The 24,987-nt window shown below is 41.4% G+C and overlaps 1 protein-coding gene across 2 annotated transcripts in view; it reads right to left on the bottom strand.

Moving 5' to 3' along the window:
- Positions 1–24,987, bottom strand: part of sema5ba (sema domain, seven thrombospondin repeats (type 1 and type 1-like), transmembrane domain (TM) and short cytoplasmic domain, (semaphorin) 5Ba) — a 531,708-nt gene that overhangs the window by 113,936 nt on the left and 392,785 nt on the right. For both annotated transcript variants that reach the window (XM_059967676.1, XM_059967677.1), the window contains one exon: positions 16,320–16,437. In XM_059967676.1, coding sequence (XP_059823659.1) covers positions 16,320–16,437 — 118 coding nt within the window. The remainder of the gene's footprint in view (positions 1–16,319; positions 16,438–24,987) is intronic.

The following is a 24,987-nucleotide window of genomic DNA, read 5'->3' as shown; positions in this document are numbered from 1 at the left end:
TCTCTACCCTAGAAATTACTAGGCTTACCTATAGCCCTCTATTTTTCTAAGCTCCATGTACCTGTCCAAAAGTCTCTTAAAAGACCCTATCATATCCGCCTCCACCACTGTTGCTGGCAGCCCATTCCACACACTCACCACTCTCTGAGCAAAAAACGTACCCCTGACTTCTCCTCTGTACCTACTCCCCAGCACATTAAACCTGCGTCCTCTTGTCGCAACCATTTCAGCCCTGGGAGAAAGCCTCTGACTATCCACACAATCAATGCCTTATATACGTCTATCAGGTCACCTCTCATCCTCCGTCGCTCCAAGGAGAAAAGGCTGAGTTCACTCAACCTATTCTCATAAGGCTTGCTCCCCAATCCAGGCAATCTCCTCTGCAGCCTTTCTATAGCTTCCACATCCTTCCTGTAGTGAGGCGACTAGAACTGAACACAGTACTCCAAGTGGGGTCTGACCAGGGTCCTATATAGCTGCAACAACACCTCTTGGCTCCTAAATTCAATTCCATGATTGATGAAGGCCAATACATCATACGCCTTCTTAACCACAGAATCGACCTGCGCAACTGCTTTGAGTGTCCTATGGACTCAGACCCCAAGATCCCTCTGATCCTCCACACTGCCAAGAGTCTTGCCATTAATGCTATATTCTGCCATCATATTTGACCTACCAAAATGAACCACTTCACACTTATTTGGGTTGAACTCCAACTGCCACTTCTCAGCCCAGTTTTGCATCCGATCAATGTCCCACTGTAACCTCTGACAGCCTTCCACACTATCCACACCTCTAACCTTTGTGACATCATGCTGGCATCTGATTTTTAATATCTCTGGGGAGCAACGATACTTTCAAAAATAGATCTGTGCAATGCTTATAATCTGATTCGCATAAGAGAAGCGGATGAGTGGAAAACAGCTTTCAGCACCTCTTGGCCACTAGAGTACCTGGTGATGTCTTTTGGTCTGGCCAGCTGTATACCAGGCCATGGTTAACGATGTGCTCAGGGACATGTTGAACCAGTTTGATTGTGTATTTAGATGACATTCTTGTCTATTCCCACTCTCAACGAGCACATCCAGCATATCCGGAGAGTACTCGGATGGCTTCTTGAAATGACCTATACACTAAGCCTGAAAAACGTGAATTCCATAAAGACCAGGTGTTGTTTGGGGCTATGTACTTGCCCCATCCAGTGTTCAAGTGGACCCTAGTAAAGTTCAGGCAGTTGTAGAGTGGCCCAAACCATCTACAGTCAAACAGGTACAGTGCCTCATGGGGTTTACAAACTTTTATTGCTGCTTCATCCGGTATTTTGGCTCTATCGCGGCTCCAAACAATGCAATCACCAAGAAGACTTTGGCAGGATTCCATTGGACGGACGATGCCGACCAATCATTTTCCGAGTTAAAGCGACGTTTCACCACTGCCCTGCTGCTGCAACACCCAGACCCATCTCAGCCATTCATCGTCGAGGTGGATGCATCCAATGTAGGCATTGGAGCTGTCCTCTCTCAGCGCTCATCTGCGGATAGCCGGTTGCACCCCTGTGCCTTTCTTTCCCGTCGCTTGACTCTGAACGAGAGGATATTGGGATCCAGGAGCTTCTGCTGTCTACGAGGCTCTGGAGGAATGGCGGCACTTGCTGGAGGGGGCAGAGCATTCATACTTGGTCTGGACAGATCGCAAGAACCTCTTCTATATGCAGGATGGTAAGAGTCTCAACTTTCATCAAGCCCGGTGGGCTCCCTTCTTCACACGGTTCAATTTCATCCCCGCCTATGTCATGGCAGCAAGAATACAAAGGCCGACGCCCTCTCTCGGCAGTTTGATGGATCTAAGCACAATGCTGATCCAGAGCCTATTCTTCCTCACTCATTGATTGCTGCTCCGGTGATCTGGGGAATAGAGGCAGAGGTGTGGGCCACCCAACGATCAGATCCAGGCCCGGATTAGGTACCTGCCAACCAGCTGTTCGTTTCTACTGCGGTGCCTTCCAAAGTGTTGGAATGGGGTCACTCCTGCCTTCTGACTGGCCACCCGGGAATTGAACGGACCCAGGAGTTTATAAAGACATAATTTTGCTGGCCATCTATGTCTTAGGATGTCCATGACTTTGTATCTACCTATCCCACCTGTTCTTGGAACAAGACATCATGCCAGCTTCCTCCAGGTCTGATATGTCCACTGCCTGTGCCCCACTGCCCCTGGTCCCACCTCTCATTAGATTTAATCACTGGGCTGCCCCCATCGTTGTAGATAGATTTTCCAAGGCTGCTGACTTTGTTGCCCTCCCCAAGTTCCCATCGGAGACTGCCACACTCATGGTTCAACATGTGTTCAGGCTCCAAGGCTTTCCTCAAGATGTAATGTCTGGTCGTGGACCACATTTCACTTTCTGCTTTTGGAAGGCTTTCTGATCTCTTGTAGGAGCCACGGACAGCCTCTCGTCTGGCCTCCACCCCCAATCTAATGGCCATACTGAGGGAGTGAACCAGGAGTGGAGACAACCCTTTGCTGCCTTGCTTCTTCCAACCCCACGTCCTGGAGTTCCCAATTGGTTTGGTATTTAACTCCATTCTTTCCATCGTAGCACTTTTCGTGACTTGAGCAAAGCACAGCAACAATTCGCTGCCTATTTGCATTCGACCTTGAGAAATTGGACCGTTGAACCAGCTGACTGTGAAGACGAGCAGTATTCTTTTCAGCCACAATGTAGGCTTTGTTTTCCATTTGAATTTTAGTTAACGGCCCTGTTTGGCCTCGTCTTTATTGTTTACTATTCATATTAAAGTCTGTGAACTATCGACCTGCTTCAGAGTCTCTCACTCTGCACTAGGGCCATATCCAAACTCGGTGACACTTGGCCAGCTCCATCATGGGCACCAAGCTCCACACTGTCAAGGATATCTTCAGAGGGCAATGTCTTAAGAAGGTACCATCCATCATTAAGGACCTCCATCACTTCTCTTTAGTACCATCAGGGAAGAGGTACTTTTCGGTTGTCAATCAAAATCTGATGACGATGTCCACACCTTTAACGGTGAGATCTTTGATGACTATACAGTCCTATTCTGGACCCACAAGCTCTATTGCAAATGGGACATGTATATGTGGTAGTGGTGGCAACCATGGCTGCATTTCTCCTGGCTCTCTTCTACTGTCTTCTGGTTGTTCTTTCCATCTCCAGAATATGAACCCCATCCCTACACAGCTGTCACCAAGTGATAAGGTCAGCAGCAACATCCTCCAGGTCCTCAAGTCTGATCTTGCACTTCCTTAAAGCATTCTTTATTTGATCCTTATTGCACTTCTTCGGCCCTCCAGCTGAGCATTGACCATGATGTAGCTAGCTGTATAACACTCTGCAGGGTAGCCGACATGGGGACATCCTTATCACGTGCCCCAGACACTGCAGCTGACTCTGGGTGACCATGGCCTCAATACTTCTGCAGTTGGTCTTTACAAGTAATTCAGTGTGAGGCACCCGCTCACGCCAGGTAATTCCCAGGATGTGCTGAAGGCAGCTTATGTGGAAGTGCTCCAAGGACTTGATGTGACGGCTGTAGGTTACACAAGCTTCACAGCTATAAAGGAGGGTGGTGACACAGACCGCTTGGTATACGACGACCTTTGTGGAGGTACTAAGGCTCCTGTTCTGAAAGACTCTACGTCGAAATTTCCCAAAGACAGCTGATGCCTGTTTAATGCGGCTCTGGATGTCATTGTCAATGCCACTATCCTCAGAGAGAGTGCTCCCCAGATATTTGAAAGATGGCACTACTGGCAGCTTTTCATCACCAACAGTGAAGGCAGGTAGGGTGGGTGGGACACTGGTACTCCACTGGCAAACACACTTCTGTCTTGGTGGTATTGACGGTCAGTCCCATCCTGCTGTATGCTCTCACCGCCACAACAAGGACAGTCTGAAGATCCTCCGGAGTATGGGCCTCAAGAGCACAGTCATCTGCATACTGCAGCTCCAGGAGCCCCTCTCTACAGAATTTGGTGGTTGCATGGAGCCTCCTGATGTTAAAGAGGTTGCCATCTAATCTGACGTCCACTGCCACACTGCTGCTGTCTTCAATCTCATTGTGGAGAAGCTTGGTAACACACAGGAGGAAGATGTTAAAGAGTACTGGCACTAGCACACACCCCTGCCTCACCCCTATGCATACAAGGAAGGGCTTGGACTCTTGTCCTCCTATGGTCACCCGAGCAGTCATCCCATCGTGGAACTGGGGGAGTTTGTTAACAAATTTGATGGGACAGCCAAAGCTGAGGAGGACATCCCATAACAGCTCTCTTTGCACAGTGTCAAATGCTTTGGAGAGGTTGACGAAGGCCATAAACATGTCCTGATGTTGTTCCCAGCGCTTTTCCTGAAGCTGCCGGGCTGTGAAGATCATGTCCATCATGCTCCTGTTCTCCCTAAATCCACACTGTGACTCAGGCAGCATTGACTCGGTGATGTTGCTGATGAGCCTCTGAAGCATCACCTTAGTCAGGACCTTTCCAGCAACAGAAAGTAGTGCTATGTCGAGGTACAGGAGCCTGAAGACACACTCAATGTATTAGGAATACCTTCTTCCCTTCTGTTCTCAGAGCTCTGAAAGAGTCATGAACACTACCTCAAATTTTGATCTTTTTGCACTACTTAGTTAGTTTGGTATTTCTGTTGTAACTAGTAGTATGTTTTAATACTATATATTGTACTGCACTGCTGCAGGAAAACAAACTTTGTGACTGTGTCGATGATAATAAACCTGACTCTGAAGCAATTGATCAGCTTTTGCTCACTTCTGGGATGAACACAGAGCACACAGCCCACCCAAGTCCGTCAGGAATACATGATGTTGGAGAATGTGAGTGACTAATGCAAAACAGATGCAAGCTGCACTAATAATGTCAACAGTATCAAATTTCAGAAGCAAGGCATCAGAGAAGGCTGTGACTTTGTGTCAATAACATAGCATGAAGGGTGTGTTGCAACAGAAGCACCTGAATGGAAGTGTGAATAAATCCTTGGAAGAAATGGGGCCTGTTGAAAGAGCAGCTGGTAATGTGAAACGATTGACATCTGAGGCAAAGTATTCCCAGAAAAGTCAACAAGAGAACTGAAATGTGATTCAATGTTGATTTATTTAATTTACTCAAAAGCTGGGGGGGGGGGGGGTTCTGCAAACAAAATGATTATCCTCTGAAGTACAGGCCCTTTAGCCCATGATGCTGTGCTGACATCTTAACCTACTCTAAGATCAATCTAACCTTTCTCTCTCACATTGTCATTAACTTCTCTTTCATCCATGTGTCCATCTAAGATATTAATCAGTTGACTGTTAGTTCAAAGAATTTGCTCTTCTGTTCTGATGATTGGTGACTCAATACAGGTGTACAAGATGATAAGAGGCATAGATCAAGTGAACAGTCAGAGACTTTTTCCCAGAACGGATCTGTCCGATATGAGACAGCACAATTTTAAGTATGGGTGGATGTACAAAGTAGGTTTATTACAGAGTGATGAATGCACCGCCAGGGGTGGTGGTACAGGCTGGTACATTAGGGACATTTGAGATTTTTAGAGGCACAAGGGTGATATTGATGGCCTTATGGCTTGTACTATGTTGTAATGTTTTATAATTCACATTTTTTCAATCTTTTTTATTGATTTTCCAGTAAAGAAAAAAATTACAAATCAGAGAAGTTTTAATAAACACTTAATACAAAAGACGTATAAACAGCAAAAAAAGTATATATTGTCAAAGTCAATTAAGTACAGTGTTGCGCAGTTGTATATATAATATAAACAAGAAAACAAAACTCCTCTTGACAAATCATAAAAAAATGATTGGAAATTTTATTGTATAAGAAGAAAAGAAAACCCCCGCTAAACTAACCTAAAACAAAAAAAAAGAAAGATTGGGCAGTCCATTTGAGGATAAAATTAGAAGAAAAAAGAATGAAAACATCCTTCCAGTCACCTCCGAACCTTCGCTGATAAGGAAAAAATTTTCCTTATAACAAATAAAAAATAAATTAAATCATATGAAAATATTGAATAAAGGGTCGCCAAACTTGTTCAAAATTAAAAGATTTGTCAAACGTCCGGCTTCTAATTTTCTCCAAACTTAAACAGGACATAATGGAGGAGAGCCAGTTAAAAACAGTAGGTGGATTAGAATCTTTCCAGTGTAACAAGATAACTCTCCTAGTCAGTAAAGTTGAAAAGGCTATCACATGTTGAGCAGAAGCAGAAACTCTGTTTCCTCTGGAATAATCCCAAAAATTGCTGTGAGTGAATTGTATTGTAAATCCACACCTATAACTTTTAAACTTATATTCTAAACACATCCCTCCAAAAATTATTTAAGTTTACACAGGACCAAAACATATGAATTAGAGTAGCCACCTCTGCATTACATCTGTTACAAATAGGGCTTATATTAGAAAAAATATGCACTAATTTATCTTTTGACATATGGGCTCTGTGTACTATCTTAAACTGAACTAAGGAATGATGTGCACAGATAGATGAATTATTAACTAGATAATAAATTTTATTCCATTGATCATCTGAAAGTGAATGTTAAAGTTCTATTTCCCAAGTGCGTTTAACCTCATCATTAGGTGACATGCGAGCATCATTAACTGTCTATAAATAATAGCTATTAATCATCTTTGAAATGGTTTAAGCTGAAAAATAGCATAAACCAAATTTGATGGGTAAGCCAAGGGATAATTTGGTAAAAAATCACGTAAAAAATTCCTAACTTGTAAATATCTAAAAAAATGTATTAGATACTTTATCCATTAACTGCAAAAAAGACATTAAACAATCCTCTAAAAACAAATCTAAAAAAGTTTTTATTCCCTTAGTTTTCCATATTAAAAAAGCCTTATCCAGAGTTGATGGTTTAAAGAAAAAATTAGAATAGATATTACTAGAGAGTAGAAAATTATTTAATTCAAAAAAAATCTATGAAACTGAAACCAGATTTTTAAAGTAGGTTTAACAATATGATTGAAAGCTTGTTACCTATTCTGGAGAGGGAAAAAGGAAGGGGAGCTCCTAATAAAGAAGCTAAAGAAAACCCCTTCACCGAATTCTACTCCAAATGTAACCATGAATGGCAATCCAAAAGGTGATATAATGAATATTAATTGCCCAATAATAAAATCTAAAGTTTGGTAGCACCAGTCCTCCATCTTTTTTCAATTTTTGCAATAAAAATTTATTCACTCTAGAGCTTTTATTATTCCAAATGTAAGACAAAATCTTGGAATCTATTTTATCAAAAAATATTTTCGGAATGAAGGATGGAACTGCTTGAAGTGTATATAAAAATTTCGGTAAAATAACCATTTTTATAGCATTTATTTGACCAATCAATAACATCGACATAGGCGACCATTTAGAATGCGCTTGTTGAGTATATTCAATTAGAGGGGAAAAATTATACTTATATAGGTCTTTAAAATTTTTACTAATTTTAATACCAAGGTAAGTGAAATAGACAATAGACAATAGGTGCAGAAGTAGACCATTTGGCCCTTCGAGCCTGCACTGCCATTTTGAGATCATGGCTGGTCATCTACTATCAATACCCGGTTCCTGCCTTGTCCCCATATCCCTTAATACCCCTATCCATAAGATACTTGTCTAGCTCCTTCTTGAAAGCATCCAGAGAATTGGCCTCCACTGCCTTCCGAGGCAGTGCATTCCAGACCCCCACAACTCTCTGGGAGAAGAAGTTTTTCCTTAACTCTCCTAAATGACCTACCCCTTATTTTCAAACCATGCCCTCTGGTACTGAACTCTCCCAGCATCTGGAACATATTTCCTGCCTCTATCTTGTCCAATCCCTTAATAATCTTATATGTTGCAATCAGATCCCCTCTCAATCTCCTTAATTCCAGCGTGTACAAGCCCAGTCTCTCTAACCTCTCTGCGTAAGACAGTCCGGACACCCCAGGAATTAACCTTGTGAATCTACGCTGCACTTCCTCTACAGCCAGGATGTCCTTCGTTAACCCTGGAGACCAAAATTGTACACAATACTCCAGGTGTGGTCTCACCAGGGCTCTGTACAAATGCAAGAGGATTTCCTTGCTCTTGTACTCAATTCCCTTTGTAATAAAGGCCAACATTCCATTAGCCTTCTTCACTGCCTGCTGCACTTGCTCATTCACCTTCAGTGACTGATGAACAAGGACTCCAAGATCTCTTTGTATTTCTCCCTTACCTAACTCTACACCGTTCAGATAATAATCTGCCTTCCTGTTCTTACTCCCAAAGTGGATAACCTCACACTTATTCACATTAAACGTCATCTGTCAAGTATCTGCCCACTCACCCAGCCTATCCAAGTCACCCTGAATTCTCCTAACATCCTCATCACGTCACACTGCCACCCAGCTTAGTATCATCAGCAAATTTGCTGATGTTATTCTCAATGCCTTCATCTAAATCATTGATGTAAATTGAAAACAGCTGTGGTCCCAATACCAAGCCCTGTGGCACCCCACTAGTCACCACCTGCCATTCCGAGAAACACCCATTCACCGCTACCCTTTGCTTTCTATCTGCCAACCAGTTTTCTATCCATGTCAATGTCTTCCCCCCGATGCCCTGAGTTTTGATTTTACCCACCAATCTCCTATGTGGGCCCTTATCAAATGCCTTCTGAAAATCGAGGTACACTACATCCACTGGATCTCCCCCGTCTAACTTCCTGGTTACATCCTCGAAAAACTCCAATAGATTAGTCAAGCATGATTTGCCCTTGGTAAATCCATGCTGGCTTGGCCCAATCCTATCACTGCTATCTAGATATGCCGCTATTTCATCTTTAATAATGGACTCTAGCATCTTCCCCACTACTGATGTTAGGCTGACAGGTCGATAGTTCTCTGCCTCCTCCCTCCCTCCTTTCTTAAAAAGTGGGATAACATTAGCCATTCTCCAATCCTCAGGAACGGATCCTGAATCTAAGGAACATTGGAAAATGATTACCAATGCATCAGCAAATTCAAATCGTTTTTAGCAATATTAAAAGGTATTTGATAATAATAATCAGAATAATTATTAATATGAAATAATTCACTTTTATGTAAGTTAAGTTTATATCCAGAGAAAATACTGAATTCCATAAATATAGATAACATAAAATGAATAGATTTCCTAGGGTCTGAAATATAAACTAATCAATCATCCACATATAACGAAATCTTATGTAATTTATCGCCTCTCTTAATACCCTGCACAGAATTAGAATCCCTAAGAGTGGTTGCAAGTGGTTCTAAAACCAAATTAAATAATAGAGGACTGAGGGGACAACCCTGGCGGGTTCCTCTATATAATCTAAAATAAGGAGACTTTTGATTATTAGTTGTAACTGCAGCTACCGGGGCCTGATAAATCAATTTAATCCCAGACCAAAATTAAACCTCTTCAGAACCTGAAACAGATAAGGCCACTCCACACTATCAAAGGCTTTCTCTGCATCCAAAGACACAACACATTCATATTCTTTGACTGAGGGGGAATAAATTATATTGAACAGTCTTCAAATATTAAAGTGTGAGTACCTATTTTTAATAAATCCTGTTTGATCATTTGAGATAACAGTAGGCAAAATATTCTCAAGTCTATTAGCTAGAATCTTAGAGAGAATTTTAAAATCTACATTCAGTAAAGAGACAAGATGCACATTCCAGTAGGTCTTTTCCTTTTTTTGGGAATCAAGGAAATTAATGCCTCATAAAAAGTTTTTGTAAGATTCCCAGAGGGTAAAGAATCAGTAATGGTTTGATGAAGATGTGGTATAAGCATTTCATGAAAAGTCTTGTAAAATTCCAATGTATAATCATCAGGTCCCGGAGCTTTCCCTAATTGCATAGAGGATATAGCGTTAGCTATCTCCTCTTGTTTGAGAGGTGCATCTAATATATCAGTATCTTCAGTCGAAATTTTAGGTATATTTAACTTTTGCAAAAATCTATTCATGATAATAGTATTATCAAAGAATTCAAATTTATAAAGATTAGAATAGAAATCCATAAATATCTTGTTAATTTCATAAGGGTCTAGGGTTTCAATTCTATCTGGTCTATGGATTTTTAAAATCTGTCTTCTGACCATACCAGCCTTTAACTGACTCACCAAAAGTTTACCAGATTTATCTCCATGTATATAAAATAAACTTTTAGATTTAAGAATTTGCTGTTCGATGGGAAAGGTCAAAAGCAAATCATATCGTGATTGAAGTTCGACCCTTTCTTTATATAGGTCTTCAGTAGGTTTAACTGAGTACGCTTTATCTATCTCTCTAATTTTATTAGTAAGCACTGACAATTCCACTTTAGTTTTCTTTCTTAAAGCTGCTGAGTATGAAATTATCTGTCCCTTAAGAAAAGATTTCATCGTGTCCCATATAACCAGGTTTGACATTCCTTCAGTTGTATTAAATTCAAAAAATATAGAAATTTGCTCCTTAATAAAACTAACAAAAGCTGGATCCTGTAACAATTGAATAGTGGGATTCAATCTCCACTATAACATTTTCATAAAGCTATCCAAAAACTTCAAACTTCAAAGGCACGTGATCTGACAACGCAATGATGTCATATGCACACTCAACAACGGAGTGTAGCAAACGTGTATCTAAAAAAAAGTGATCAATTAGAACCATAGAACCACAGAATACTACAGCACAGTACAGACCCTTCAGCCCTCCATGTTGTGCTGACCCATAAAATCCTTAAAAAAAAGTACTAAACCCACACTACCCCATAACCCTCCATTTTTCTTTCATCCATGTGCCTGTCAAAGAGGCTCTTAAATACCCCTAATGTTTTAGCCTCCACCACCATCCCTGGCAAGTCATTCCAGGCACTCACAACCCTCTGTGTAAAAAACTTACCCCTGATGTCTCCCCTAAACTTCCCTCCCTTAATTTTGTACATATGCCCTCTGCAGTCTCACCAGAGATTAGCAGAGTTGCAACATGACCTCTCTACTCTTGAACTCAATCCCTCTGTTAATGAAGCCTAGCATCCCATAGGCCTTCTTAAATACCCTATCAACCTGCGCAGCAACTTTGAGGGATGTATGGAATTGAACCCCAAGGTCCCTTTGTTCATCCACACTCTTAAGTAACTGACCATTAATCCTGTACTCAGTCTTCTGGTTTGCCTTTCCAAAATGCATCACCTCACACTTGTCCAGATTGAACTCCATCTGCCATTTTTCTGCCCAACTCTGCAGCCTGTCTATATCCTCTTGTAACCTTTGACCATCTACAGCTCACCCATCTTTCTGCCTCTACATCCAGGTCATTTATAAAAATCACAAATAGCAGGGTCCCAGGATAGATACCTGCAGCACTCCACTGGTCACTGACCTCCAGGCAGAATACTTTCCTTCCACAATTACCCTCTGCTTTCTTCCTTTAAGCCAATGTTTTATCCAAACTGCCGAGGTTCCACTGATCCCATGCCTCATGACTTTCTGGATGAGTCTCTCATGAGGGATCTTGTCAAATGCTTTGCTAAAGTCCATGTAGACCACATCCACTGCCCTATCCTCATCAATTTCTAATGATGAACGTGTGAAAAAAAAGAGAAATCTTTGTCGTTAGGGTGTTTATATCTCCAGATATCAACCAGGCCATATTCTAATAAAAAAGAATTAATACATGCCGCCGCTTTATTAGGAAGCGATGGATTGGTTGATTGACCTGTCAATCGCTGGGTTCAGACAGCAATTAAAGTCACCTCCAATGACCAACTTATATTAATTCAAATTCGTTAGCTCAGAAAAAAGCTTCTGAAAAGAATCAGAATTATCTACGTTAGCCTTTTGCTTGCGTAATAAACCAGTAACAATTAAATATCTTCCAATCAAATCAGTAATAGTATTAAAATGTACAAAGGGGATTTTGGAGTTAACAAAAATAGATACGCCTCTAACTTTATTAGTCAACAATGAATGAAATAAAGGTACAAAAGTTCTTCCAGTGTAGTGTACGTAATGAAATAAAGGTCCTTTCCAAAATTTGAAAAACCTGTCCTCATCCTGTTTCTGTATATGATTTTCTTGCACAAAAATAATATCTGCATTGTGCTTTTAATTTCTTTAAAATATTTTTACATTTAATAGGATGATTCACACCATTCAGGTTCCAAGAGATTATATTAATTTTGTTAACATCTGTGTTTAAAATTTAATTTAATATTTTATAAAAGAACTATTACACAAGCACAGATTGATCCAAAAGGCACAGGTACAACTAGAAGGAGTGACGTATTTGCAAAAAAAATATCCATCAAAAGATCCGCCCAATCGAGAAAAATTACCTATTCTAATAGCCCTCCCCCTCCCACAAAGCCAGAAAGACAGCAACCAATAGGCTGGCCACATGCTAAGCTAATAACCCCTGACGCTATCCTCCATTTTGCAGCTACGTATATTAAATTTAAAATATTAATCCCACCCAAAATAGCCATAATAAAAGGAACAAACAGATTTCAAATATTACAATGTTATGTCTAACAGTAGTAAAAACATAATTGGCGATGGCCATCTTAAATTCATCTAAAGTATATTAATCACACATTCAAAGAAAAATAAATCCAAGCAAATAATATTACAAAGTTCTTTCTCTCAAAAAAGAAAACAATTTATATATATATATATATAAAACAAACTTAAAACTATATTAGTATTGAGACAAACAAAAGAAATAAAAAGAGTAATACACGACAGGCCCTATACGGACCTTTTTAGTATAATACTGTAAGAGTTCCCTACAAAACAGTTTTATATATATATATACTAGTTATTAATGAATAAAAAGAAAGTTTAATCAGCCATGTCCCATACCAAAGACTTAAAAAGCATAGAACAAACTTAATTCAGGAGATCTATAAACATCTCATACATCAGAACTACCTATTCAGTAATTGACTAAACTTTAAGATTTTTAATGTACTCCCATCCCTCCCGGGGAGAGTAAATTCTCAGTGACTGAGACCCTTCAGGAAAAATTATCAGCTGTGCTGGGTACTGGAGAGAGGGGTGTAAATTTAATTTTTACATTTTGCTCATGATTTCTCGGTATTTCCTTCTTTCGGCAAAGATCTCGGGGGGGGGGGGTAATCTTCAACTATACGAATCTCTGTTGATTTAAAGATTATCTTTTGCTTTTTTCTGGCCTCTCGAAGTATGGCTTCTTTGGTTGTATAATAATGCAAACGAAGTACAATTGGTCAAGGATGTAATTCAAATGAACACTGAGAAAATGGAATTCTATGGACTCTATCAATTAAAGGGCTAGCTTCCAGGGTCTCACTAAAAATTGAGTACAGTATATCTGAGAAGAACTTTAACAGATCACCAGCTTCAGTATTTTCAGGCAGTCCTAGTATACGCATATTCCTCCAACGCCCTCTACTATCTAAATCAACCATTTTTTTCTTCGTTTTAAATAGTTCCAAGGTAATTTCATCGATTTTCTTTTCCATTGAAGACATCTTCACTCCTTGTTCTCTAATAGTTTGCCTGAATTGATCATGTTCGTTCTCGATGCGATTTGTAGTCTGCTTAAGCGTCTTAAGTTGAAAGTCCAAATTCTTCAGAGATTTTTGAACACTAGAGATAGATTTTTCAAGCTTCCCATTGGTGTCCGTCAGCTTATCAATATTAGTGTTAAGTGATCTGAATTCCGACTTCATGTCTTGTATTGAAGAAAATATTCCTGCTAAAGTAACAGGTTCCTCTGCTTTCTTTATTTGTTCAGTTTGCTCCGTTTCAGGAAAAGTCTTGCCACTTCTCAGTTCAATACCAGATCGACTTATGGCCATCGTAATTAAATCCTAGATCCTTCAGTAGAAGTAATAAATCATCAAACTTGAAAGGAATCTATCAGTGGGATGTAAAGTTTAAAGGAAAATGGAGCCGCTGTGAAATGCAACTTACTCCATGCGCTGCAAAATGGCAGATCTCCTATAATTCACTGAGTGATTTTCTTTCATTGAAAAAAATGGAAAATGTGCTTATTGTAAGGACGCCTGATTATCTCCTGGATGAAATATGCTGACCATGTTGACTCAGGAGTCGGCTGCTTAGACCTCTGGGCCTGCCCTACCATTCAGTATGATCATGGGTGATCTATATTGGCCCAGGCTATGCTGGTGCTGACGGATTCCAATAAAGGCGGGCTAAGGCTAAGAAATGGAGCCAGGCAAGGGAGCCATGTTCTCACCAGACAACAGATCAGTAAACAAGAGGAAACTACTCAGGGTGAGGGATAGAATTGCCAAGACACTGAAGTCTGGAATGTGGTGAATGGGTCCAAGTAGAAGTGTGGTACACAACAGTCTAGCATTGAAAGGTGTGGAATTCTGTCAAAGATGAAAAGAACTAAAGACTATTTGTCACATGTAAACAGTGAAATGAATCCTTTGGATTAAATCAAATCAGTGAAGATTGTGCTGAAGGAAGCCCACAAATGTCATCATAGGAACATAAGAAATAGGAGCAGGAGTCGGCCATCTGGCCTATTGAGCCTGCTCCTCCATTCAATAAGATCATGGCTGATCTGATCTCCAGCTCCCTGCCTTTTCCCCATAACACTTAATTCCCCTACTATGCAAAAATCTATCCAACCTTGTCTTAAATATATTTACTGAGGTAGCCTCCACTGCTTCATTGGGCAGAGAATTCCACAGATTCACCACTCTTCAACTGAGTCCTAAATTTACTCCCCCAAATCTTGAGGCTTTGTCCCCTAGTTGTAGTGTCACTTATCAATGGGAACTACTTTCCTGCCTCTATCTTATCTATCCCTTTTATAATTTTATGTTTCTATAAGATCTCCTCTCATCCTTCTGAATTCCAGCTGGAATAGTTCCAGATGACTCAATCTCTTCCCATAGTCTAACCCACGATCATACTGATCAGCAGGGCCCAGGGGAAGGTGCAAACTCCACTCAGACAGCACTGTGGTCAGGAATAAACCTGGGTCACTGATACAGGTCTATTAGCTGCACCCTGCTGCTTCACATTGTGTTCCCACTGTGCTATAATTTTTTCCTCGTGAAAACTCATCCAAGCATTGTGGTTAGCATCATCCTTTATAGTGCCAGCTGTAAGATCAGGGGTTCAAATCCCACTGCTGCCTGTAAGGAGTTTGTACATTCATTCCATGACCATGTGGGTTTCCTCCCACAGTCCGAGGCTGTACAGGTTAGCGTTAGTAGGTTGGCGCAGGAAGCTTGGCAACAATAGTGGGCTGCCATCAGCACATCTCAGACTGTGGTTGTTGACATGAATGACACATTTCATTGTATGTTTGGACATTTTGTTGTACATGTAACAAATAAAACTGCTCATTAAACTCCCTGTAGCAAATCACTACTCGATCTGTTTCTACCACTTTTTCATGTGTGTAAAGAGAAGTGAAGAAGCTTAGGGAACTCCAGATTTTAGGTGTTGGCAGTTGTAGACACTTCCATAAGACATAGGAGCAGAACCTGGTCACTTGGTCCATCAAGTCTGCTCCTAATTTCCATCATCACTGATTTATTATCCCCATCAGCCTCATTCTCCTGCCTTTTCCCCTTAACCATTGATGCCCTGTCTTATCAAAAACCTGTCAACCTCAGCTTTAAATATAGCCAATGGCTTGGCTTCCACTGCCCTCTGTGCAGAATGGCTATGGGGGCCAGGTCATTGGAAATACACCACAGGTTCACTGCCCTCTGGCTAAGGAAAATTCCTCTTCATCCCTGTGATAAAGGGATGCCCTTCTATTCTGAGGCTGTGCCCCCTGGTCCTAGACTCTTCCGCTACAGGACTCATCCTCTTCACATTCACTCTATCTAAGCCTTTCAATATTCAATAGCTTTCAATGAGATCCCTGCTCTTTCTTCTAAACTTCAGTGAGTACAGGCCCTGAGGCATTGAACACCCTTCATTCCCTGAATCATGCTTGTGAACCTCCTCTGGACCCTCTCCAATGCCAGTGTATCCTTTTGTAGATAAGGGGCTCAGAAGTGCTCACAATACTCCAAGTGCAGATTGACCAATGTCTTATAAAGCCTCAATATTACACCATTGCTTTTATATTCTACAAATTATACTTCACCAAATTAGAGAAATGATGCTGATGAAGGGAGTAGAGATTTTGAAGGAAGTGGGGGGTACAGGAAATTACAGATACAGAGAGGAGCAAATTGAAGGCAAAGACAAAATATAGCCAACTGTAAATACTGTACACGGCATTAAAAGGAATGAAATGTAAGGCACATACCGGGCAGTCAGTGATGTTTTGGCTCCATAGACTCATGTTGGAGCTGTCTTCGATGGTAGTACATTTTTTCTGCCTCAGGTCCCAGCCACAGTAAGGATCTCTGGCCCCAAGACAAGACCTGCCAATCACATACAGCCATGAATAATTAACAAACAGGTTCCATTATTTACAGTCACTCCATAGTCATTTTATTAGGTACACCTGCTTGTTAATATCTATTCAGCCACTGATGTAGCAGCATAACAACATGCAAATATGGTCAAGAGGTTCACTTGTTCAAACCAAATATGAGAATGAGGAAGAAATGGGATCTAAGTGACTTTGACCTTGGATGATTGTTGGTGCCAGATGAGGTGGTTTGAGTATCTCAGAATCTGCTGATCTCCTGGGATTTTCATGCACACAGTCTCTAGAGTTTACAGAGAAAGGTGCAAGAATCATCCAGTAAGCAGCAGTTCTGTGGGTGAAAATGTTTTGTTAATGAGAGAGGTCAGAGGAGAATGGCCAGCCTGGTTTAGGCTAAAAAGAAAGCAACAGAAACTCTCAGAAAGCATTAGGTACATGAAGCTTAGACAAATGGAGCTTAGGGTTATGCACTAGGGAAATTCTAGGCAGTTTCTAGAGTAGGTTACATGGTAGGCACAACATTGTGGGCCGAAGGGCCTGTAATGTGCTGTAGATTTCTATGTTCTATTATAATAGTGATGTGCAGAAGAGCATCTCTGAATGTACAACACATTGAACCTCAAAGTGGATGAACTACAATGGTTCCAGTCCTGTACCTGATAAAGTGGTCAATGACCGTATATTTAAAAAAAATACTCTCATTGCCAGGGAAAGAAAAACAACTCTCAAGAGGCAATGAGCTGGCCTTAGTCCAGAGATCTGTAAACTATGTCATTACAGAATCAATGCAAGGTTGAATTTGCTCATACTTGGCATGGTCCATAATGGAGTCAAAGGACCGAACATTCAGGGTAGCACCATGGCAACCAAAGGTGACCAAACAGCTTCTGACAGGCACAGTAACAACAAGAGCTGGGCAAGTGAAATCTCACAGAACATTTGGTGAGTTCACTCCTCTTCATTCTTTCCATTGTATTAGGGAGAGAAGGGTGAACCAGTGGGTAATGAAAGGGAGATTGTCAGCTTGATCAGCTGTGCTGTCTTTCAACAATCATATATGCCATGAGAAGCTTTTTTTTTGCCCTTTTCTTAATTCTCAAAACATGCAGCTTCTTGCTCAGTCTTGAAGAGGCAGTTTCAAACTCATTTGCCCAGCGCCCACTGCTCACGGACCTGTACTAGTTCCTCTGCTGGCAAGAACTCAATATGGGTTGTGTTCAAATCCCTCCATGGCTCACCTCTCTCTGTACCCTCTTCCAAGAAGATCATAAGACATAGGAGCAGAATTAGGCCATTCAGCCTTTTGTGTCTGCTCCATAATTCCATCACGGCTGATTTATTACCCCTCTCAACCCCATTCACCTGCCTTCTCCCCAGAACTTTTGATGCTCTGACTAATCAAGAACCAATCAATCTCCACTTTAAATATACCGAATAACTTGACCTCCACAGCTGTCTGTAGCAATGAATTCCATAAATTCACCATCCTAGGCTAAAGAGATTCCTCCTCATCTCTGTTCTAAAGGGACATCCTTGTAATTTAAGGCTGTACCCTCCGGCCCTAGACTCACCCACCAGAGAGAGCATCCTCTCCACATCTTCTCTATCTAGGCCTTGCAATATTTAATAGATTTCAATGAGATCCCACCCCCACCCCCCATTCCTCTAAACTCTAGCAAGTAGAATACAGCTCCAGAGCCATCAAATGCTCCTCTTAAATTAAACCTTTAATTCCTGTGATAACCGGGATTCCCAGAAGAACCATGTCAACCTTTGCCATTCTAATTCTGACTTCTATTACCTTCCTATTACCATAGCCATGCCTTCAACTACCTGAAAACAAAATCCAAAAGCTCTCTAAACTGCTCCTCTCCCTTGCTTCATTTTGGATATTTGTTAAAACTTTAAACCACTTTATTCAGATTTTTGATTGCCTTCCCTCATTGCGTTGATTGCACAAAATCTAGTTTGGTTACTCTCCTGCAAAGAGCTTTCGAAAGTGTGGTGCCTGTTGTGCTCTAGACTGCTAAGTGGATGATGTCTAGTGAAGCCCTCACCTGTAAATGAGAATGAAAAAGAGCTGTAAATGCAATAGAGGTGTTTAAATGGTTTTCAATACACCTTCAGTTCTGGTTGCCTCCTTATAGGAACAGCTTGCAAGCTCTAGAGAGGGTGCTGAAGAGATTTACCAGGATATGGCCTGGATTAGAGAGCATGTATTATGAGGATAGGTTGTGCAGGCTAGAGCTTTTCTCTTTGGAGCTAAGGAAGATGACAGGCGACTTGATAGAGGTGTACAAGATGATAGGAGGAATAGATCAAGTGGACAGCCAGAGACTTTTTGCAACAGTACAGAAATGGCTAATATGAGGGGGTGTAATTTTAAGGTGATTGGAGGAAAATATAGAGGAGGTGTTAGAAGTGTATTCTTTATGAAAAGAGTAGTGAGTATGCAGAAAGCACCACTAGTAGTGGTAGTGGAGGCAGATACATTAGAGACATCTTAAAAGCTCTTACATAGGCACAGGAATGATAGAAAAATGGAGGTCTACATGCAGGGAAGGGTTTGTTGGTAGGTCACATCTGGAGTTTTTCCAGTTGGTGGACGATTTCCCTCCACACCGCTTCTGACATATTGTCATTTCATGTACTTGGCAAGTTACAACAGTGGTTTGCCTTTGCCTTCAGCCGGGTGAGTTTTTTTAAAGAGATCACCAGCTCTTAACCCAGCACAGATGCAAGGGAGCTGGCTGGATTCAAACTTAGGACCTCTTGCCCTAAAGGTCAGCATTGATGCCACTACGCCACCAGCTGGCTAGGGAAGGGTTAGATTGATCTTAGAACAGCTGAAGGACCTGAACTTTCCTGTACAGTACCATGTTCTACAGTGGCATGCAAAGGTTTGGGCACCCCAAGAGATTTGAGCTCTCAGACCTTAGTTAGCTTGTTAGGGCTATGGCTTGTTCACAGTCATCGTTAGGAAAGGCCAGGTGATGCAAATTTCAAAGCTTTATAAATACCCTGACTCCTCAAACTTTGTCCCAACAATCAGCAGCCATGGGCTCCTCTAAGCAGCTGCCTAGCACTCTGAAAATTAAAATAAATAAAAGCAGGAGAAGGCTATAAGAAGATAGCAAAGCGTTTTCAGGTAGCCGTTTGCTCAGTTCATAATGTAATTAAGAAATGGCAGTTAACAGGAATGGTGGAGGTCAAGTTGAGGTCTGGAAGACCAAGAAAACTTTCCGAGAGAACTGCTCGTAGGATTGCTAGAAAGGCAAATCAAAACCCCCATTTGACTGCAAAAGACCTTCAGGAAGATTTAGCAGACTCTGGAGTGGTGATGCACTGTTCTACTGTGCAGTGACACCTGCACAAATATGTCCTTCATGGAAGAGTCATCAGAAGAAAACCTTTCCTGTGTCCTCACTACAAAATTCAGTGTTAGAAGTTTGCAAAGGAACATCTAAACAAGCCTGATGCAATTTGGAAAGAAGTCCTGTGGACTGATAAAGTTAAAATAGAACTTTTTGGCCACAATGAACAAAGGTATGTTTGGAGAAAAAAGGGTGCAGAATTTCATGAAAAGAACACCTCTCCAACTGTTAGGCATGGGGTGGATCAATCATGCTTTGGGCTTATGTTGCAGCCAGTGGCACGGGGAACATTTTACTGGTAGAGGGAAGAATGAATTCAATTAAATACCAGCAAATTCTAGAAGCAAACATCACACCATCTGTAAAAAAAGAAAAAAAAAGCTGAAGATGAAAAGAGGATGGCTTCTACAACAGGATAATGTTCCTAAACACACCTTAAAATACACAATGAACTACCTCAAGAGGTGCAAGCTGAAGGTTTTGCCATAGCCCTCACAGTCCCCCGACCTAAACATCATCGAGAATCTGTGGATAGACCTCAAAAGAGCAGTGCATGTAAGACATCCCAATAATCTCACAGAACTAGAAGCCTTTTGCAAGGAAGAATGGGCGAAAATCCCCCAAACAAGAATTGAAAGACTCTTAGCTGGCTACAGAAAGTGTTTACAAGCTGTGATACTTGCCAAAGGGGGTGTTACTAAGTACTGACCATGCAGGGTGCCATAACCTTTGCTTCGGGCCTTTTGCTTTGTTATTTTGAAACTGTATAAGATGACAATAAAAAAGTAATCTTGTTTAAAATACTAAAGAAATGTGTCATCTTTAATTTTATGCCTTTTGGAAATCGCATCATCTTTTACTTGCTTAGCTATTGACAGTAACAGAAATTTTGACCAGGGGTGCGCAAACTTTTGCATGCCACTGTATGTTCTAAATTCAGGTTCATTGAAGCAAGTGGAGAGGTAGAGTAACCTGTCCTAATCCTGCTCCACCATGGTTTCCTTACTGGAGATGAAGTTTTGCTGTAGTTTTCTATGTTCTATATTCAAAGCACCTATAGAGTTATAGGTGAATGAACCGGAATAAAACACCAGAGTCCCAATATCTCAGTGGTTGCTGCAAGATGTTACAAATTTATCTAGCTGCAGCTCATGCCCTTCTAACCTGCACACCTTGAGGCTTATAGTGTGTATATGTGTATATATAGTAGTGTAGTGTGAATATGTGACTTGCCAGAACGAACCTGTCAAGGCAAGGGCAGAGGCAGGTAGAGAGAAAGAGAGGTGAGTGTCGGCAATGGGAGCAGACAGAAAACAGGATAGTCTCCATCTGGGTTCAAATCACACTCCTGACTCTGGGGCATCATTGTAGTGCAGAGGACAGTGTAATGCTATTACAGCACCAGCAACCTGCGATCAAACCCACCCCTGTCCGCAAGGAGTCTGTATGTTTTCCCCATGGTTGCGTGGGTTTCCCCTGGGTTCTGTTTTCACCTCCACGTTCTAAAGACGTATGGGTTAGTAGGTTAAGCACATGAGTGTAACTGGGCAGCACAGGCTCATTGAGCTAGAAGGGCCTTTTACTGTGCTGTATCTCTAAATCAAATAAAGAGCACAAAGGCAGAATGGGGCACAAAGTCTGCAAAGATGAACAGTGAGAACAATCAGGAAGAAAATTTAAAGAAACAAGTGAAAATCACTCCTACTGTTCTAAATAAATGCACAGAGTGTGCCACTTTTTTCTTCTTTACTTTTGCACTGCAAGAGTCTGGTTGAAAAAGAAGACTTGCATTTATGTCAGTGTACATCCGAGGAATGCTGCAAGGCATGTAGCTTTGTATTGTGCACCTCATGATGGGAGAGAACATTCAAAGTCATGATGAATACTTATGCAACAGAAGTAAAGTTCAAAATTCAAAGAAAATTCATTATCAAAGTACGTATACGTTACCAGATTGGATTGGAGACTGGGGGCCTAGAGGCCTTTCCTACAGCTGGACGTGTGTGTGTGTGTGTGTGTGTGTGTGTGTGTGTGTGTGTGTGTGTGTGTGTGTGTGTGTGTGTGTGTCTGTGTGTGTGTGTGTGTGTGTGTGTGTGTGTGTGTGTGTGTGTGTGTGTGTGTGTGTGTGTGTGTGTGTGTGTATGTGTTTTGGAGGAAAGGAGTTTGTTTGTTGTGCTCTGTACTGTTCTGCTGAGCATTGTAGGTATGCTATGCTGACAATGGAAGGCGCGGTGCCACTTACAGCAATCGCAAGTGTAGTATAGACAACACGTATGTACTTTGTCAGACGTCACATGTGGTAGCAGATGATGCTCACTCTTATAGATTGCATCTTTAATTTCTGATGGTTGCATATCAGTTAGTGTAACACTATTAAAACATAGAAACATAGAAAATAGGTGCAGGAGTAGGCCATTCAGCCCTTCGAGCCTGCACCGCCATTCAGTATGATCATGGCTGATCATCCAACTCAGAACCCTGTACCTGTTTTCTCTCCATACCCCTGATCCCTTTAGCCACAAGGGCCATATCTAACTTCCTCTTAAATATAGCCAATGAACCGGCCTCAACTGTTTCCTGTGGCAGAGAATTCCACAGATTCACCACTCTCTGTGTGAAGCAGTTTTTCCTCATCTTGGTCCTAAAAGGCTTCCCCTTTATCCTTAAACTGTGACCCCTCGTTCTGGGCTTCCCCAACATCGGAAACAATCTTCCTGCATCTAGCCTGTCCAATCCCTTTAGAATTTTATATATTTCAATAAGATCTCCCCTCAATCTTCTAAATTCCAGTGAGTATAAGCCAAGTCGATCCAGTCTTTCTTCATATGAAAGTCCTGCCATCCCAGGAATCAATCTGATGAACCTTCTCCGTACTCCCTCTATGGCAAGAATGTCTTTCCTCAGATTAGGGGACCAAAACTGCACACAATATTCTAGGTCCGGTCTCACCAAGGCCTTGTACAACTGCAGTAGAACCTCCCTGCTCCTGTACTCAAATTCTTTTCCTATGAATGCCAACATACCATTTGCCCTTTTCACTGCCTGCTGTACCTGCACGCCCACCTTCAATGACTGGTGTACAATGACACCCAGGTCTCGTTGCATCTCCCCTTTTCCTAATCGGCCACAGTTCAGATAATAATCTGTTTTCCTGTTCTTGCAACCAAAGTGGATAACCTCACATTTATCCACATTAAATTGCATTTGCCATGAATTTGCCCACTCACCTAACCTATCCAAGTCACCCTGCATCCTCTTAGCATCCTCCTCACAGCTAACACCGCCGCCCAGCTTCGTGTCATCCACAAACTTGGAGATGCTGCATTTAATTCCCTCGTCTAAATCATTAATATATATTGTAAACAACTGGGGTCCCAGCACTGAGCCTTGCGGTACCCCACTAGTCACGGCCTGCCATTCTGAAAAGATCCCATTTACTCCCACTCTTTGCTTCCTGTCTGCCAACCAATTCTCTATCCACCTCAATACCGTGTGCTTTAAGTTTGCACACTAATCTCCTGTGTGGGACCTTGTCAAAAGCCTTTTGAAAATCTAAATATACCACATCCACTGGCACTCCCCTATCTATTCTACTAGTTACATCTTCAAAAAATTCTATAAGATTCATCAGACATGTTTTTCCTTTCACAAATCCATGCTGACTTTGTCTGATGATTCCACCTCTTTCCAAATATACTGTTATCACATCTTTGATAACCGACTCTAGCATTTTCCCCACCACCGATGTCAGACTAACCGGTCTATAATTCCCCGGTTTCTCTCTCCCTGCTTTTTTAAAAAGTGGGGTTACATTAGCCACCCTCCAATCCTCAGAAACTAATCCAGAATCTAAGGAGTTTTGAAAAATTATCACTAATGCATCCACTATTTCTTGGGCTACTTCCTTAAGCACTCTGGGCCCTGGGGATTTATCTGCCTTTAATCCCTTCAATTTACCTAACACCACTTCCCTACTAACATGTATTTCCCTCAGTTCCTCCATCTCACTAGACCCTTGGTCCCTTACTATTTCCGGAAGATTATTTATGTCCTCCTTAGTGAAGACAGAACCAAAGTAGTTATTCAATTGGTCTGCCATGTCCTTGTTCCCCATGATCAATTCACTCGTATCTGACTGTAAAGGACCTACATTTGTCTTGACCAATCTTTTTCTTTTCATGTATCTATAAAAGCTTTTACAGTCAGTTTTTATGTTCCCTGCCAGCTTTCTCTCATAATCTTTTTTCCCTTTCCTAATTAAGCCCTTTGTCCTCCTCTGCTGGTCTCTGAATTTCTCCCAGTCCTCAGGTGTGCTGCTTTTTTTTGCTAATTTATATGTTTCTTCTTTGGACTTGATACTATCTCTAATTTCCCTTGTCAGCCACGGGTGCACTACCTTCCCTGGTTTATTCTTTTGCCAAACTGGGATGAACAATTGTTGTAGTTCATCCATGTGATCTTTAAATGCTTGCCATTGCATATCCACCGTCAGCCCTTCAAGTACCATTTGCCAGTCTATCTTAGCTAATTCACGTCTCATACCTTCAAAGTTACCCTTCTTTAAGTTCAGAACCTTTGTTTCTGAATTAACTATGTCACTCTCCATCTTAATGAAGAATTACATCATATTATGGTCACTCTTACCCAAGGGGCCTCACACGACAAGATTGCTAACTAACCCTTCCTCATTGCTCAATACCCAATCTAGAATGGCTTGCTCTCTAGTTGGTTCCTCAACATGTTGGTTCAGAAAACCATCCCGCATACATTCCAAGAAATCCTCTTCCTCAGCACCCTTACCAATTTGGTTCACCCAATCTATATGTAGATTGAAGTCACCCATTATAATTACTGTTCCTTTATTGCACGCATTTCTAATTTCCTATTTAATGCCATCCCCAACCTCACTACTACTGTTAGGTGGCCTGTACACAACTCCCACCAGCGTTTTCTGCCCCTTAGTGTTATGCAGCTCTACCCATATCGATTCCACATTCTCCGGGCTAACATCTTTCCTTTCTATTGCGCTAATCTCCTCTCTAACCAGCAATGCTACCCCACCTCCTTTTCTTTCCTGTCTATCCCTCCTGAATATTGAATATCCCTGGATGTTGAGCTCCCATCCTTGGTCACCCTGGAGACATGTCTCTGTGATCCCAACTATATCA

Source organism: Hypanus sabinus, chromosome 4 (assembly GCF_030144855.1).
Source record: "Hypanus sabinus isolate sHypSab1 chromosome 4, sHypSab1.hap1, whole genome shotgun sequence".
Lineage (NCBI taxonomy): Eukaryota > Metazoa > Chordata > Chondrichthyes > Myliobatiformes > Dasyatidae > Hypanus > Hypanus sabinus.
Note: the sequence above shows the minus strand (reverse complement) of the source record. Positions and strands in the feature narration are given on the sequence as shown.